Source organism: Artibeus jamaicensis, unplaced genomic scaffold (genome assembly GCF_021234435.1).
Source record: "Artibeus jamaicensis isolate MK-2021 breed Jamaican fruit bat unplaced genomic scaffold, CSHL_Jam_final scaffold_1031, whole genome shotgun sequence".
Classification (NCBI taxonomy): domain Eukaryota; kingdom Metazoa; phylum Chordata; class Mammalia; order Chiroptera; family Phyllostomidae; genus Artibeus; species Artibeus jamaicensis.
In genome coordinates, this window is record NW_026522026.1 from 3,187,071 (window position 1) to 3,202,899 (window position 15,829).

General features: G+C 38.9%; 1 protein-coding gene across 1 annotated transcript; it reads left to right on the forward strand.

Annotated features, from left to right (window-relative positions):
* The first annotated feature begins 13,474 nt into the window (after positions 1–13,474).
* On the forward strand, positions 13,475–15,574 carry LOC119052841 (C-X-C motif chemokine 6-like). The gene is made up of 4 exons (XM_037150244.2): positions 13,475–13,644; positions 13,805–13,937; positions 14,053–14,136; positions 14,501–15,574. The coding sequence occupies exons 1-4, from the start codon at positions 13,539–13,541 to the stop codon at positions 14,517–14,519; spliced, it is 342 nt and encodes a 113-aa protein (XP_037006139.2). The 5' UTR covers positions 13,475–13,538; the 3' UTR covers positions 14,520–15,574.
* The last annotated feature ends 255 nt before the right edge of the window (positions 15,575–15,829 follow it).

The window sequence follows — 15,829 nt, forward strand, 5'->3', positions numbered from 1 at the left end:
TGACCAAAGTAAAACTAAATCTTTCCCCATTTAACATCTAAGCTTCCTGAGTTTCCCTGTCTCAGTGATGGTAACTTCATGCTTCCACTTGTTGAGGCGAATCTCAGGGCCACCCAAACACATCATGTATGCCACACCTCACACTCAATCAAAGTTCTGTCGTGTCTTCCTTTCAAAAACACCCCCAACTCCAAACTATCTTATCAGCCCCAAGGCTCCCACGACAAATGAAGGCATTATCATCTTGCACTAGAACTGTTTTAAAAGCCTTCAACCTGGTCTTTTTGCATCTTTCTTTCCCTCCCCATGACCTATTTTTTTTTTTTACATAAAGCACAGTAAACCTTTCAAAAGAGAGATCATTTCAACAAATGGCTTTATAATTCACTCTTGGAGGAAATCCAATGTTCTCATTAGACCCTGCAAGAAATAAAAGCTCTAAGCTTACCACCTCTGATCACTTCTTACTAATTATGCTCTGCCCCACTGGCTTTTAAACACACCAAGCAAACTCTTACCTTAGGATCTTTGTATCTACTGTTCTCTCTGCCTAGAATAAAACTTTTTTTTTCCCTGAGCCTGTAAAGCTTGATCTTTACTTCTTTTAAATTTTTGCTCAACACACACACACACACTCATCTTATTTGTGTGTTTGTCAATTGTTACCCCCTATAGAATAAATGTTTCTAGAAAGAGAAACTTCATTTGGTTTATGGCTATATTTTCAGCATTGGGGAATTGTTCGGTACTTAGTACAATAGAAGCTCAATAAATAGCTGATGAATGAATGAATGGCACGGAGAAAGAGACAGGCATGGAAATGAATGGGGACGGGCAGCACGAGCATGGAGAGTGCACCACAGCATCTCTGACACACCTGACCCATTGTTGGAAAAAGTCAGATCCCATCCTTCTTGGCGGGCAAGACCTTGGGAGAATCAAGGAAGACTACCAAGCAGCGGTTACCTGTACTGACTCTGGTGTCAAGCAGGCTTGTTTTAAACTGTAGTTCCACCACATTCCTGTGTGATGTTAGGCAAGCCATCTACCCTCTCTAACCTTCTACACATTTACCAAAAAAATGGGCTAAAAAGAGGGTTTTTTGGAGGAGAATTAAACGAAGACAATTTATAAAATACATTTGGCACAAAGTAGTTGTCATCAAATATTAGCTGTTGTTTATTATTATGCAGTAGGTGTGGCTGGCTAATAGTAGAAAGATGAAAAAAGAGAAGAGGGTTAGAAGAGGCAAAATATTAGGTTTACTCTGAAGCAAATATTTAGATAGATAACATCTTTCTTACCTGTTAAAACGCTTGTTCAGAGTAAGAGGTAAATAGAATGCAAGCAGTCACCATCTTTCTAGGGTTGACCTAGTTAGCCCTTCAGATTTCATAAAGGTAAAGTTTAATCTGATTAAATTCCAGGTGAAAAGAAGGAGGCAGCCTAGAAAAATAAAAAACCTGATTCAGCAGCAGATTCAGTGTGTCATGTTACACGTACCACATCCTGTTATTTTCGTAGGGCACTGACCCACATCCCAGTGTGTTCTAGGAACAAAGGGGTAGTTAAGACCAACTTTGCTCAGTATCAGCAATCATTGCCAGAGGGAACTAACTCCTTTATTCAACATAGTCATTAAATGATGTGAAAATGTGTAATCCAGGCACTTGGGGAATTGATAGATATAGCATTATGTAGATATAGAATTATGTTTTCATATTCAAGAATAATAATAAACAGATCAAAAGCTCTTAATAACATTAAATATTTTACTCTGTTATTTCTACTTTCTCCCCATTTTTCCAAAAACATATACCTTTAATAATGTGATTTTCAACTGATAAGTTGCAAGAATTTTTAGAACGTGCAATACCTGACTATTCAGTCAGGGACGCTGACCTTTCCCCTTAGACTGTCAAACTGAAAAATGACAACAGCCAGTGCAACGACAGCCATCCAGTGTGAATGAATCAAATTTATACCTATTTTTTGTTAGTTTGACAAGAAATATTTTTTTCATGTGCCTCAGAATTTTAGTAATTAGTTTATGTGTGCCAGGAAACAAAAACATTGAAAACCACTGCTTTAATAAGTTGGTAAATCTTCTCCATTATAGTTTACATCCAATCATAACATTTAAGATTTTTATGATTCGTAAGCTTGCTTGAATAGATTTAGAGTTAATTCACAATTTCAGTATTTTCCAAAACATCAAATACTAATCACAGGTATCAACAGGATTAAGGAACCAGGCTGGCAAAAACTCTCTCAGAAACAACTGATCTCAGAAGTGGAAATGTGAAATTGGGCATTAACGTTGTTTTTATTGGGGATCTCTGCTTTGGCACTCCAATACCTCATAATACTAAGTCAATACACGACTCATTCTGACCTGGCACTAAGTAGCGGGGGTTTTCCATAAGCCCTGATAGTGGATGAGTAGACCCGTAACAAATGAATCTTTAAGTCAGGCATTGAAGCAGCCAAGTCTCATTCTGAACATGAAATAAATGTTTCAAAGTAAAATTCAAGGTTTAAATCATATCTACTGTGGGACTCTGGGGAAAAGTATTTGCACTGGAGATGAGTAGAAGGAAGGTCTTGAAAAGGCTGTCCCTAAGCGTGACCGCATGACCATCCACACAGAAAGAAGGCTAACACAGCTCCCTGTTGTGTGGGCAACTCTGGATTAAACAAAAGAACTACCAGCCAACCAAATAGGAGTGGAGGAGGATGAGGTCTGGTCCTGGTTTACAGCTGAATCAATTCCCCTGGCAGGTTTCTCTGTGATAAGGAGAGAACAAAGAAAGAAGTAAATGAGGCTCCCCTGATGATAAATGAGGAGAAAAAGTCTCTGGTGCTCTTTCACTCCTCCTACAAGGCAGAGGGTTGGCCTAGTCACTGAGGCATGGAAAGGTGACTGAAGGGCAAGACAACGGGCAAGCATGAAATGCTGCCCCAGTGGATTATCTCCCAGACAATGCCATTTTGCATCCTGGGGCAACTTCTCTACCTGCTGTAAACTAACACACCTGGAAATGGTTTAGGGGTGAGAGTCATTTCTAGGAAATAACAGACTGTAACTTAATAACATCTCAAATGTCCACTTAACTTATTATAGTCTGACACTTTTAAACATTGTGTATTTCATCTTCATAGGATGTCTTAAGCATAAAGGGAGAGAGAAGTCACCATTTCTCCATGGCAGACATCACTATCCCTAGAATAGACTGTATTAGTGGGGACACCTGCCCACGGCTGCCAAACTATAAACTAGGGGGTTATATGATTAAGATAACTCATGGGTTCATATTAACCCCTCCTATATCTGCTGGTTTTAACAGTACTACCTGATGTGGCAGCTGGTAAGCTACCTTTCCCTGCATCAGAGCTCTTAAGTAAATACCGAAATTTTGGACCATAAGACACACCTAGGTTTCAGAGGAGGAAAACAGGAAAAAAAATTGAAGCAAGAACTGTGGTAAAATATTTAGTAACATAAATAACATAGGCCATCACCCCCCTCCCCCATAGCAAGCCGGGTAAGCTACATTCGGACTCTAAGACATACCCCCATTTTCTCCCAAATTTGAAGGAGTGCATCTTATAGTCCAAAAATATGGTATGTACTACATGAAAGAGAGGAAGGCCTAGGCTTTGTGGAAAGTGTCCAAAATGGTAAGGGGGGGGTCCCTAGGAGCTAATAAATAAGTTAATATTTAAGTAACCAAAATTTAAAAACAAATTAAAAAGAAGTAATTTTCTTTCTATAGCTAGAAGTTCCAGATTTTTCTTAGTTTTCCAGACAGGCCCCTCTTAATATTGAGCTATATAGTCCAGTACCAGGGTTGGATAGGCCTTTATGTTCATGACAGAATCTCTGATATATAAAAAATGGTGGTTGTAGTTACAGGATGACATCTTTCCAGCAGGAGGTTAAGTCATTCCTAGAGAAACCTAGCAGAAATTATCAGTTAAAAGAGGAGATGGATAAAAATCAGTTGATAAAGTCCTCCTCTAGAGGTTGTTCAATGACCAAAGAGTATCAGGACCTCTAAGACTGTATGTAGTCTTACTATGAAAGACTATTGAATGGGTATGTGGAACATAGAGAAGAGAGGAAAGGAAAGGGAGGGAAGAACAAATGAATGGAAAAGAAGTGATGTGTGTGTTAAGTCTTTTAATATCCAGCAAAATGTAGGGGAAAATAAAAACTTCTCAGGTGTTGATGCTGCAAATGTTATTTCTGAGGAGAGTTGAGAGAAGAATAACAGAGTGAATTGTGGCAGGCTAAGTTCACTTAGAAAACATGAGAACAGATGCTAGCTGTAGCTAACTGCTTCTATGGAAGCCTAGGTGAACTGAGAATGCTTAGGGAACATGCCATCCCACTAACATTCAGTGGTAGTAATTAGAATTTGGAAGATGCAAGTGAGGTAAGTGCTATGAGAGGCTTACAATAGAGACAAAAGGAGAAGGACACAGAGTCATTTTGGAGACCTCAGCACATACCTCGGTTGTAAGCACTGATATTCTGACAGCATGTTGAAGTTACACCCTCCAAATTAAAAGCTTTGGGGGTTGTGGCTGACCAGATTCCTTCCCAACAAATCCTCAGTCCCTGAAGACAAAGATCCTGCTGGCCTACTTGTGTCTCTGCTACCACCATGAGGCCACTTCGTTACCCACCAGGAAGAACCACTCTTTGGAACTGAAAAAAAGAAAGACCTCTCAGAACTAGTCAGAGAAAGGCCACAGGGATAGATATGGTACAGAGCTTTCGTCTCTTAATGAGACAAACTAGATTTGGAAGTACTGAAGTCAATTCTCTAACTGATAAGCTTCTATCAGAGAATAAATCTTCTATCAGTTACAGAATAAAGTGGGAATAGAAGGAAAAAAAGAGTTTATTGATTATTATCTGCACCTCCTATTGCTTCATACTATGAGAGAACAGCCTTATCTACATCTTCTTTAGATATCATCCAGGTCTACCCATCATATTTCTCATCTATTTCTCATTCTTTATCTGTAGGCTTGATAAACTTTTCTATAAAAAGTAATATTTTTGCTTTGCAGGTTATATAGTGACTGGCACAATTATTTAATACTGCCATTGTGTTATGACAGCAACCATACACAGTCTTCATGATAATAAAGCTTTATCATGATAATAAAGCTGTTTCAATAAAACTTTATTTATAAAAATAAGTAGCAAAGCCCATAGATGATATTTTGCCTACTCATCACCTAAACTATTACAATTGCCTTCTAACTTGTGTTTGTTTCCAAACTGTACACTATTATAGTTCCATGCACAAGTCACAGGTTTTTTTAAAGAATTATTCATTTATTTTTAGAGACACAGGAAGAGGAGAAAGAGAGGGAAAGAAACGTCGATAAGTGGTTGTCTCTCATACAGCCCCACAGGGATCCTGGCCTGCAACACAGGCATGTGCTCTGACTGGGAACTGAACTGGTGACCCTTTGGTTTGCAAGCCTGTGCTCAATCCATGGAGCTATACCAGCCAGGGCTGAAGTAAGACACTTTTTAAAACATAAAGTAGATCATATCTTCTTACAACATAAAATCCTTGAAAGGCTTTTCATTGCAAATAAACTATAAACTCTGTACCTCGGCTTGGAAATTTCTGTATGAATTGGCTCTTATTTATTTATTCACTCTTACTCATACTGCTTCCCCTTTCTAACTACAGGCCATCCCCTACTTACAATGGTTCAACTTATGATTTTTGAGTTTACATTGGCAAAAAAAGCAATATGCATTCAATAGAAACTGTACTTCACATTTTGAAGTTGATCATTTTGCACAGCAGTGAAAGTATAACACTCTCTTGTGATACTGGGTGGCAGCAGCAGGCAGCAGTTCCTGGGCCAGCACCCTATCACAAGGGTAAACAACAAATTCTCTACTATGTCCTGTGTTGCTGGATTTTTTGTATATTGTATTTTGCATGTCTGCATGCCATCATGTCTATAAAATGCTCATCTGTGTCTCCAGCTTCTGTTTAGAAGAAAAGACAAAGAATTACTCTTGAGATGAAACTCTAGATAATTGCCCAATTGACACCTAAAGTAAGTGTTCTGAGCACATTTGAGGTAGGCTAGGTTAAACCATGCTGCTCACCTGTTACAATGATTAATAAAAAGACAAGAGTTATATGGTATGGCTCAGTGGATTGAATGCTGGCCTATGAACCAAAAGGCTGTGAGTTCAGTTTCCAGTCAGAGCACATGCATGGGTTATAGGCCAGGTCCCTGGCTGGGGATGTACAAGAGTCAAGGCAACCTATTGGTGTATCTCTCTCACACTGATGTTTTTCTTCCCCTCTGTCTCCCTCCCTTCACTTCTCTCTAAAAATAAATAAGATATTTTTAAAAATTATAAGAGTTAACAAGTGTTGGCAACAATATGAATATATGAGAACCTTGTGCACTGTTGGTGGGAACATGAATTGGTACAGCCATAAAGGAAAATATTATGGAATTTCCTCAAAAATATTCTATTGTCTGAATGTATCACAGTTTATTCATTCATTCACCTATTGAAAGACTTCTTGGTTGCTTCGAAGTTTTGGCAATTACAAATAATGTTACTATAAACATGGTTTTTGTATCAACATAGTTTTCCACTTGTTTAGGTAAATACCAAAGAGCATGACTGCTGTACTGTATGCTGCATATTTAGTTTCAAAAGAAACTGACCAGTTGTCTTGTCAACAGCTGTACCATTTTGCATTTCCAACAGCAATGTTGTGGATTCTGGTGACCTGAATAGGTACGTCCTGGTATCTCACTGATTTAATCTGCATTTCCCTGATGACATATGATGTGGGGCATATTTTCATATGCTTATTTGTTGTCTACACATCTTCTTTGGTGAGGTATCTATTAAGTCTTTGTCTTATTTTTTAAGAAAGTTATCTGTGTTCTTATTGTTCAGTTTTATGAGTTCTTTGTATATTTTGGAGTAACAGTTTTTTATCAAATATGTTTTTCGATAATATTTTATCCATCTGTGTCTTGACTTTTTATTTTCTTGGCAGTGTCTTTTGCAGAACAGACATTTTAACTTTCATATAATTCAGTTTATAAGTTCTTTTCTTCATGGATTGCACTGCCGCAATTTGTGATGAATTTATTTTTCAAACCATCATGGAAAGCTACGTGGATATACTTCATGTAAAATGTTCACTACCTTACTACAAAAACTAACTTGCCAAAATGACATTGTGAGAGATACAAGCTTTGATCTGTTTCTAATACATTAATCATTACTATTTTTCTCTTTTATTCTATGGCATAATCCTTTGTAATAGGGTTGACCAGCGTGGTTCATAAATTTAAATTAGGGAAAAATAAATGCTGTCCCCAAGGAACATTCTGTTTCCAAAGAAAATCATTTCCAGTCTGATATACTAATGCTGAATATTTGGAAACCAAAAGTATTCAAATCAAAACACTTTGTAAAGTGGTTTGGTCAATGTACTCTCCAGGGGAAGCCATGCTTTAAAATTCCAACTGGTTAGCAAGGTAGTCATAGTCTCACAGTCAGAATTTCTAGGATTTTATGACATTTAGTTTAGTATTGCAACACCTCTTATGACAGTGAAACCTATTTACTAATTCCCTATTCTTATGAAATATTTCAAAAATGCATAAAAGTAGTTATTCATTAGAAATTCATAATTAAATTTTTGAAGAAATTAGTGGTAAGAAGTCAACTATAAAAATACTCTATTCCTATTTTCTTTCTTATCTTTGTTTTGTTAATGTTGTTTATCTTAGTCCATTCAGGCTAATGTAACAAAATACCATAGAGTAGGTGGCTTATCAATAACGAACATTTATTTCTCACAGTTCTGTATATTGAGAAGTCCAAGATGAAGGTGTTGGCATATTAAGTGTCCAGCGAAAGCCTGCTTCCTGGTTTATGGAGGGTGCATTCTTGATCTGTCCCCACATGGTAAAAAGGGCAAGGAACCCTTTTGAGAAGACACTAATACCATTCACGAGGGGCACCTTCCAGATCACACTGGGGGTTAAGAATTCAATATGAATTTTGGGAGGAACACAAACATTCATGCCATAGCATTGCTTTTATTATTGTTGGTAGTCGTGGTGCTGGGGGTGTATGTGTTCATGTGTACTATTTGTTCAAGTAATGACCAGAGAAGTAAAAAAAAGGGGTGTTATTATCTAGAAAGTATATAAATCACACATAGAAACACATCACAATAACTCCTATGAAAACCCCAATCAGTGAGGTTCTAACATACATTAAATTGAGAATGAAAGCTATTGTGAGTTCATGTAGAAGTAGATATTGTTCCAAAAAAGGGGTATGAAGTTCAATGGTGTCAAAAACAGTATAGTAAGTGACTATTATTAAGCACAGTATTAGAAGTCTAACTTCCATAGAGACCATCTGCAATATCAGATAAAACACTTCTCAAAAAAGTCTTATTGAAGAGTAGGCATGAAATTTCAGGGGAAAGGGGGAAGGATTCACAGGAACAAGTATAAGGAACACATGGACAAAAACTAAGGCAGTGGGGAGAAATGGGAGGGAGGTGGGGAGCGCTGGGGGGTGGGCTGGGCTGGGAGTAAAAGACAGAAGACTGTACTTGAACAATAATTAAATTTAAAAAATTTAAAAAAAAGAGTAGGCATGGAGATCTAAATTGGAGCATAGAGAATATAGTCAATAATATTGTAACAAATATGTATGAAACCAAGTTGATACTCCAAATACCTCTGTAAAGTACATGATTGTCTACCCACTATGCTGTACATCCAAAACTAATACAGAATAATATTTAGTGTAAATCATAATTGAAAAAATTTTTTAAAAGTAACCGAAAGACTTCTTTTTTTTTATTTAGCCAAGACCAAAGTTCTGAAGAAAGCAATGAATGCTTCCTATTTCTGAGAAGCCCAAGGCTTTCTGATATATTTTAAACTTTAACCCTTGTCTTTTATTTCTATGCATCATCTATTGTCAATAGAACCTTTTTGCAGGCATGCACAGCTGAGTAAGAGGTAACTAGCTACCCCATCCACCTTGGAAGGGCAAGGAAAGGCCCACCTATTGTTACCTGGAGCCTAGCTCAGTTTGTTCAGTCAAGATTCACCCATTTACTTCTTTTCTTAAGCAGATTTATTTTAAATAGGCATAAAAAAGATAATGCGCAAACGGAGGGAATTTACCCTGATATTTCACAGTAAAGCTGGGTGACTATGAAGTACAATTGTTACTTAAGGGTGCTGCCTCTTTGCTGGACTGCCAAGATCAATGTGAGAAGAGAGAGTCTGCATTGATAGCACAAAGGTAGCCCAAGAGTAGCTGGCTTTTCCCTTTTCTTGTGCATACAGGCAAGTAATTCTATCCACTTAAATGCTTATTGAGGAATAAACTCTTTACTGATATTTTTGATGTGTTTAACCTGATAATGATATGCCTACATCTTAAAATGCTGCAATTATGTAGCATTCCTTAAAGGTAATATAAAGCATAGTGGGTATAAAGGAAGAGAGAAACTTAGAAACACATTTGAAAAGGCTGAGATCTCTGATTTGTTAGAAAAGACCACTTTAGAATTAACCTTCAACACAATACAACTTAATCAGAATTTCCCCTTGTCATTTTATGTAATTAAATTACAAAAATATGTAATTTTGCAGATACTTTAATTATATAATTTTCTTTCTATTAATATCAAGTATCCTACAGGTTTCTGAGCATCCTTTTGAATAGTTCAGATTTAAAGACTGAAAATTTTATTTGAATTGGCCCTACAAATAACCAGAAAACAATTTCCAGTATAGGAGTACACCAGTTTAAAACAGAGGAATTCAAATGATTATCAACATTTGAATCAACAATTCAACAGTTAACAGTCCTATTCATTTCCCCCCTTAACTTTAAGATTCATTTGTAATTTAAAGAATGCTGCAAAATGAAATGTCATTATCTGTCATCAAATGCTCATAGACTGCCTGCCACTGAACTTGAAATTTGTGGGAGGTTACATGAGAAATATAAGGTATCACCCCTAACTTTAATGAGTTTGTAGTTGACTTGAAGGAATCAAAAGTAAAATTAATAATTAAACTCTGCTTCATGAGATAGCCATGACAAGTACATTCATGTTCAAAGAGCAAAGGTAGAAGGAATACATTTCAATCAGCTTTGTCAGAATAAATGTTCTCAGAGAAAACAGGACTTTGCACTGATCTGGAAGAGAAGGATTTAAACAGCAGGTGACAGTTTCAGGCTGGTTAGCCTGGAAAGCTCTTGGACTTTTGACATCACTGCAGCCTCAAAGGCCAGGAGTAAAAAGACTAAGAATTTCAACAGCTTAAAATATGGCTGTTGTGCAATACATGTAAAGCGGTTAACCAGATGTGGAGAGCTGTGGGGCATTTGCCAGTGACTGTGAAGAAAGTGGTTTGCAATCTGGAAACCATTAAAAATTTCGTAGTGGCAGATTCTTTAGTGCTTCACTTCCTATCACCGATTTTCCACTTCTTATCTCTATCTCTGGCCTTCCTTTCCCTGGCTAGAAAATGAGGATGGGAGAATTTTTCTTATCGGCCAAAAAGAATTAATATGAGGCTCAAAAGAAAATAGCATAAAAGTGTTTTAGAAGCTGCAAACTCTTAAGAATGTTTTAATTCATATTACATTACTCTGTGTATTATGACTAAAATTCCATTGCTTGGGACAAACAGTAAATCATTAATTTAGACTATCCAGATATCAGTGTCATTCTGTGGATTTGTTTAATAGCTTGGGACAAAAATATACTGTGCCTTTCTCTATTATCTAGGCACAGTGCCGGTAAGGCAACGGGCTTCCCTTTAAAAAAAGTGAAAAAAACACAATTGCTTTTAAATAGCTCTGCCTCCCATGGCACTTGGTGCTGTCATTCTGAGCTGCAGGGCCATCCACAATACTTTCTGTCTTTGCACAAGACCTGCATCAGAGATGCCCTGACAGGAGCCAGACACGGGCCACGGGCCTGAATGATATTTCAATGAGAACCAGGTTATGTTACACAGTGCTTCCTGACTAGGTTGGGCAACCCAACAGCCCACTTACAGTGGGGATTTTCTGTTTGCCAGCTGGAAAAGTATTCTTCTTTATATTCTGTAGATAGTGCATGTTAAGTTGGTTTAGGGTGGCAATGAGGTGAAGCATGATATCTATACGATTTCAAGAGGACCAGAGGAACTGGAAATCACATCTCATGAACTTTCTCTGATCTTAACATTTAGTACCAAAACTAATTCATATGTTCACTTATATTTAAAATAGGTTATTTGGAACTCACCAACACACATACACACAATTCAGTAACTTTTTTTCTCACAAAGTCCTATTATACTGTAGTTTATTCCCTATGGTTAAGTTGAATTTAATTCTCTAAGACTTGTAATCACATTGTTGAAGACTTGCCTTATCTACATTATGTGAGATTTATCTTTTGTCTCTAGATGCATGCTAATCTTTAAAAAAGTCAGTAATAAAGCCGTGTGCTGTTTTTCCTGCTTACCACTCCCCAGACAGATGAAGGATTGCATTAGCTGAGTCAGGTGTGATACTGACGGTATCAGGAAGCTGTGCAGGGAAGAGACCTTCTCATTTTTCTTCCCACAAAGTGAGTGCAAACTTCTCGACCTTCCTCAACTAGAGAATTTAATTTCCCTTCCAGACTAAGTGCTCTAATGGTATATGACACCTCCTCTTTGCTCACCAATTGAGATGACGTCCTGCCGATGAAAATGAGTGAAGAAGCTAATAAAATCCCCCAGGGTCACGGGGGACAAGGAAGAGAAGTTTGTTCCATGACTGGTTTGTGATTGCCATTATGTTTACTGATTGTCTTGACCCACTGTGAGGACATGGGTCTTGGGAATAATCCAGGAGAGTATCTTGTTAGATTTTCATGAAAGAAAGCCAACATGCCATTTCAATATCATAGCTATGCCTGCCATGTTTTTAGACATGTAAAAGACCTGGCCTTTAAAACTCCAGCATTCTAACTGCAGAGACAAAGGAGAGGGGAAGGAAGCTGGAAGCTACCTCAGCCCTCGAATTCAAGGGGCAGCTCTGGACTCACTCCAGACCACAGCAAGCCTGCTAAAATGGCCTTGGTCACAGCGCTGATCATGAAGTTGGATGGTTCCAGAAGATGTGTGTGTGAGTCACCCTCCCATGAAGTTGTTTGAGTTGTTTGAGTTGTTTGAAGCCAGAGTGGGTGCTGTCTTCCTGACAATTTCCAGTCTTTATTTTTTTTAAGATTTTATTTATTTATCTTTAGAGGGGAAAGGAAGGAGAGAGGGAGAAAAATATTAATGTATGGTTGCCTCTTGTGTGTCCCCTGCTGGGAACTGGCCTGCAACCCAGGCATGTGCCCTGACTGGGAATCAAACCGTGGGTGCTTGGTTCCCAGGCCCAGGCTCAATCCACTGAGCTACACCAGCCAGGGCCCAGTCTTTAGACCAAACTTCCTGGTGAGCCCTTCAAACCCATCAGCCTTCCACAGTTTCTCCGCACTGGGTCAATGCCACACCTGGCTGAGGAGCTGCAGCTAGAGCAGGCTGGGTCTCCCTGGCATTGCTTTAACCTGCACTCGCCCCACCCCATCCCATCCCCAACGAAGAACATACCTCTTCCAATTCAAGTGTATTGAACTGCAGAAAGCAAGGTATCATCTTTCAGGGCAATATGCTTGCTAAACTACAAGTGTAGGATTTCCAGTCAGCAGACTTGAATTTGAAGCCTTTTTCCTCCACTGACTTAAAGTGGGAATACAGACACTTTCATCATATTATCTTGGCTTCTAAAGCTGGCTGACGTCCAAAGAATAATAAACTAATTTGTGAAACCTGGAATGACCCACGTGTAAGGAAAAGAGGTTGGGCTTTCCAGTTTAGTGCAGTTGTAATCGCAGCTTACATTTCCTGAGTAGCAGTAATATATTAGAGTTAAAGATGATCACCAATGTTTCCAAAGTCAAACCTTCTGCTTTGGTTCCAGTCATCCTCATTAGGTGGAGATGAGGGGCAACTCCTAGAGGAGCTTCTCTCTGCTCCCCAGGAGAAGCTGGTCTTCAGAAGCCCTGGCCGACTCAGAGGACCAAATCTCCACTGGATTGCCCCACCTTCAGCGGGAGCAAGCAGCTCCATCCTCCGGGATGCCAGGTTACCGCGTGCTCCGCGGAAGGGTGCAGACAACTCCTCCCACCTAGTCTCCTTCCCAGCTCCTGCAATCTACTCCCATCCTCCATCACCTCTCCCCCTCCCCATCTCCCCGCCCAACCCCCGCCCCTTCAGTCTAGGGAATTTCCCAAGCATCTTAAAGCTTGAGTTTCCTGCCTGGGGGAAGGGGCAAATGTGGATATAAGGGATGAGGAGGGCTTGGGGACTCCGCAGTGCACTGGAGTTTGAAATCCTCGCGCCTCCTCCTTCTTGAATACGCGCCCTCTCGCCGCGCCCTCTTCGTCGCTATGAGTCTCCTGCCTAGCTTCGCTACCCGCATCCCCAGCTCTTCAGGATCTCTTTGTGCGCTGCTGGCGCTGCTGCTGCTGACGCCGCCCAGGCCCCTGGCCAGCGGTGAGAGCTCACAGCCCCCGGGACGCACCCGACCGAGGGGTGCGCCCTAGCCTCTGCAGCAGCCGAGTCCTGGGCGCGGGGTGGCGTCCCGAGCCGAGCTTACTGCAGGAAAGCTTTCCCAGCAACCTGCCCAATAACAGTGTCTCTCTTTCTGCCCCAGCTGGTCCTTCCTCGTCCTTGGTAAGAGAGCTGCGTTGCCAGTGTTTAACCATCGCACCCACGGTTCATCCAAAAATGATCAGTAATCTGGAGATGATTGCCGCAGGCCCGCAGTGCCCCACGGTGGAACTCATGTAAGTCCTTGTGCACCTCCGTGTCCATTGTAACATTGCCTGGGACTTCAGCCTCTGCTGCTCACGGGCGCATCCTCATTTTCTTTTTCTTTTCTCCCCCCCAACCCCACTGCAGAGCCACCTTGAAGAACGGGAAGAAAGTCTGTCTGGACCCAGAAGCCCCTTTAATCAAGAAAATCATCCAGAAAATTCTGAGCAGGTACCTGGCACTTTGATCTTTGTGGTTTTTTAAATTTCTCTTAGACTGTGGCCTTTGCAAGGTCGTTATTCTCTGCACGCGTTTGGCTACTGCTTCCCAGCCCATTCTTGAAATAAAAGGGTTGTTCAGGAGAAAAGGGAAAGTTATTTCCGAACTCCCTGGGAAAACCTTTATCCAGAATCTTGCATGTAATAGCGTACCTAAGTGATTATGCAGAATTCATGACTAAGACGTATATATATTTGTGAGTATAGTCCTTGAGTCCACCCTTTGCTCTTTATTGATCTTAAGCTCTGTGTTTTGCAAACTAGTCGGAGTATACAGGAGTGTGGAAATTTCGTTAAACTGATATTTTTTTCAACAGTAGAAAGCAGAAAAATTAAGAAGGATCGTGCGTTGGAAAAATTGCCCAGCTCATCAGCAGAGCAGTTTTCTGGGGATCTCTGGACGGAAAGAAAACAAAAAATGGCAAAGATTTAATCTCCTCCACTGAGTTAGGTTTCACCATGAATTCCTCACTTTGAGGGAAGGTTGGGAAGAGGGACCTATGTTTGTATCTGCAGCTTTCTGTTCATCTTACGAAATATTTTACATAGTATTTACTATTCTTTGTTTGCTGTTACTGTATCTGCTATGCTATTGAAATTACTGGCAAATGATTTAATAGTGAGTCAAGAATCACCAGTTGCTACTCTTCCAAGACAATTAGTTTATTTCTAGACTATGTTCCCTATGTTACTGAAAAAGCTGTGGATTTAATGTGTGAATGGTATTTCTTTAGAATGCTATATATGAAGTTAAGCTGTTGCCCCACTCTTCTTATAAAATTTTAACTATTTCAGCATTGTTTCTTAAGGAATATATTAGAGAATTTCCTTACTCTTAACCCTGGGATCCTACTTCAGTTACATTGTCTTAGAATACTAGGTACATCACACAGTTATCAGTGCAGAATAAATTCCCTTATTTAGAATGTCTAAATATTTGTCCTGCATAATTGGGAATAATATATTCTTTCCTATAACTCTAGACATTTGATGTCTTCTTAGTATGGCATAATGTCATGACTTATTCATTAAACTTTGTTTTTTGTATTGTATTTATTAACTATTTTATTAGAAGTGCTATAGTTTTAGTCACAAAATATCTGCTTTGGATGAAGAAGGTGGAAAATAGGTAAATTCATTATGGCTAATTTTTATAGAAATACATTCTTTTAGTTTTTTAAAAAAAGAATAAAACGAACTTAGCATGATCTGTACTCTGAAGGTCTTGAATATATATTTACACTATCTGAATATAAATTCATCACTTAGTTTTTAAAAAATACACAACACTGCTAAGATTTGCAGATGCTTATGTTGTATCTTTTGACAATTTTGTTATAAAGAATTACAGATGCATCACCTTTACTGTGTTAAAATTGTGTCCTGTTGGTTTATAGCACTTGTTTTATTCTTTGGAATAAATAAAAGGTTTTAAAAATTCACTCATGCTGTTTCTCCCTTCTTATATTGTTGTAAAAAATGTATTTTTCTTTAATTCAACCTTATTTTGAAAATTAACTGTACTCTTTTTTGGCTCTCTGGCATTAGAGAACTAATGTGGTTGCATTAGCTTAGCCTTTCCAGTTACCACATCACATACCAGCTGTGTTCTTTAGAAAACACAAATTGGTAAGACTTCCTTACCT

Bases quoted from the DNA above. Each gene is read 5' to 3' on its own strand.
- LOC119052841 (XM_037150244.2), top strand. From the start codon at position 13,539: ATGAGTCTCCTGCCTAGCTTCGCTACCCGCATCCCCAGCTCTTCAGGA. The intron at 13,645-13,804 runs GTGAGAGCTCAC...TTTCTGCCCCAG, and splicing joins GCCCAGGCCCCTGGCCAGCG to CTGGTCCTTCCTCGTCCTTG. The intron at 13,938-14,052 runs GTAAGTCCTTGT...ACCCCACTGCAG, and splicing joins TGCCCCACGGTGGAACTCAT to AGCCACCTTGAAGAACGGGA.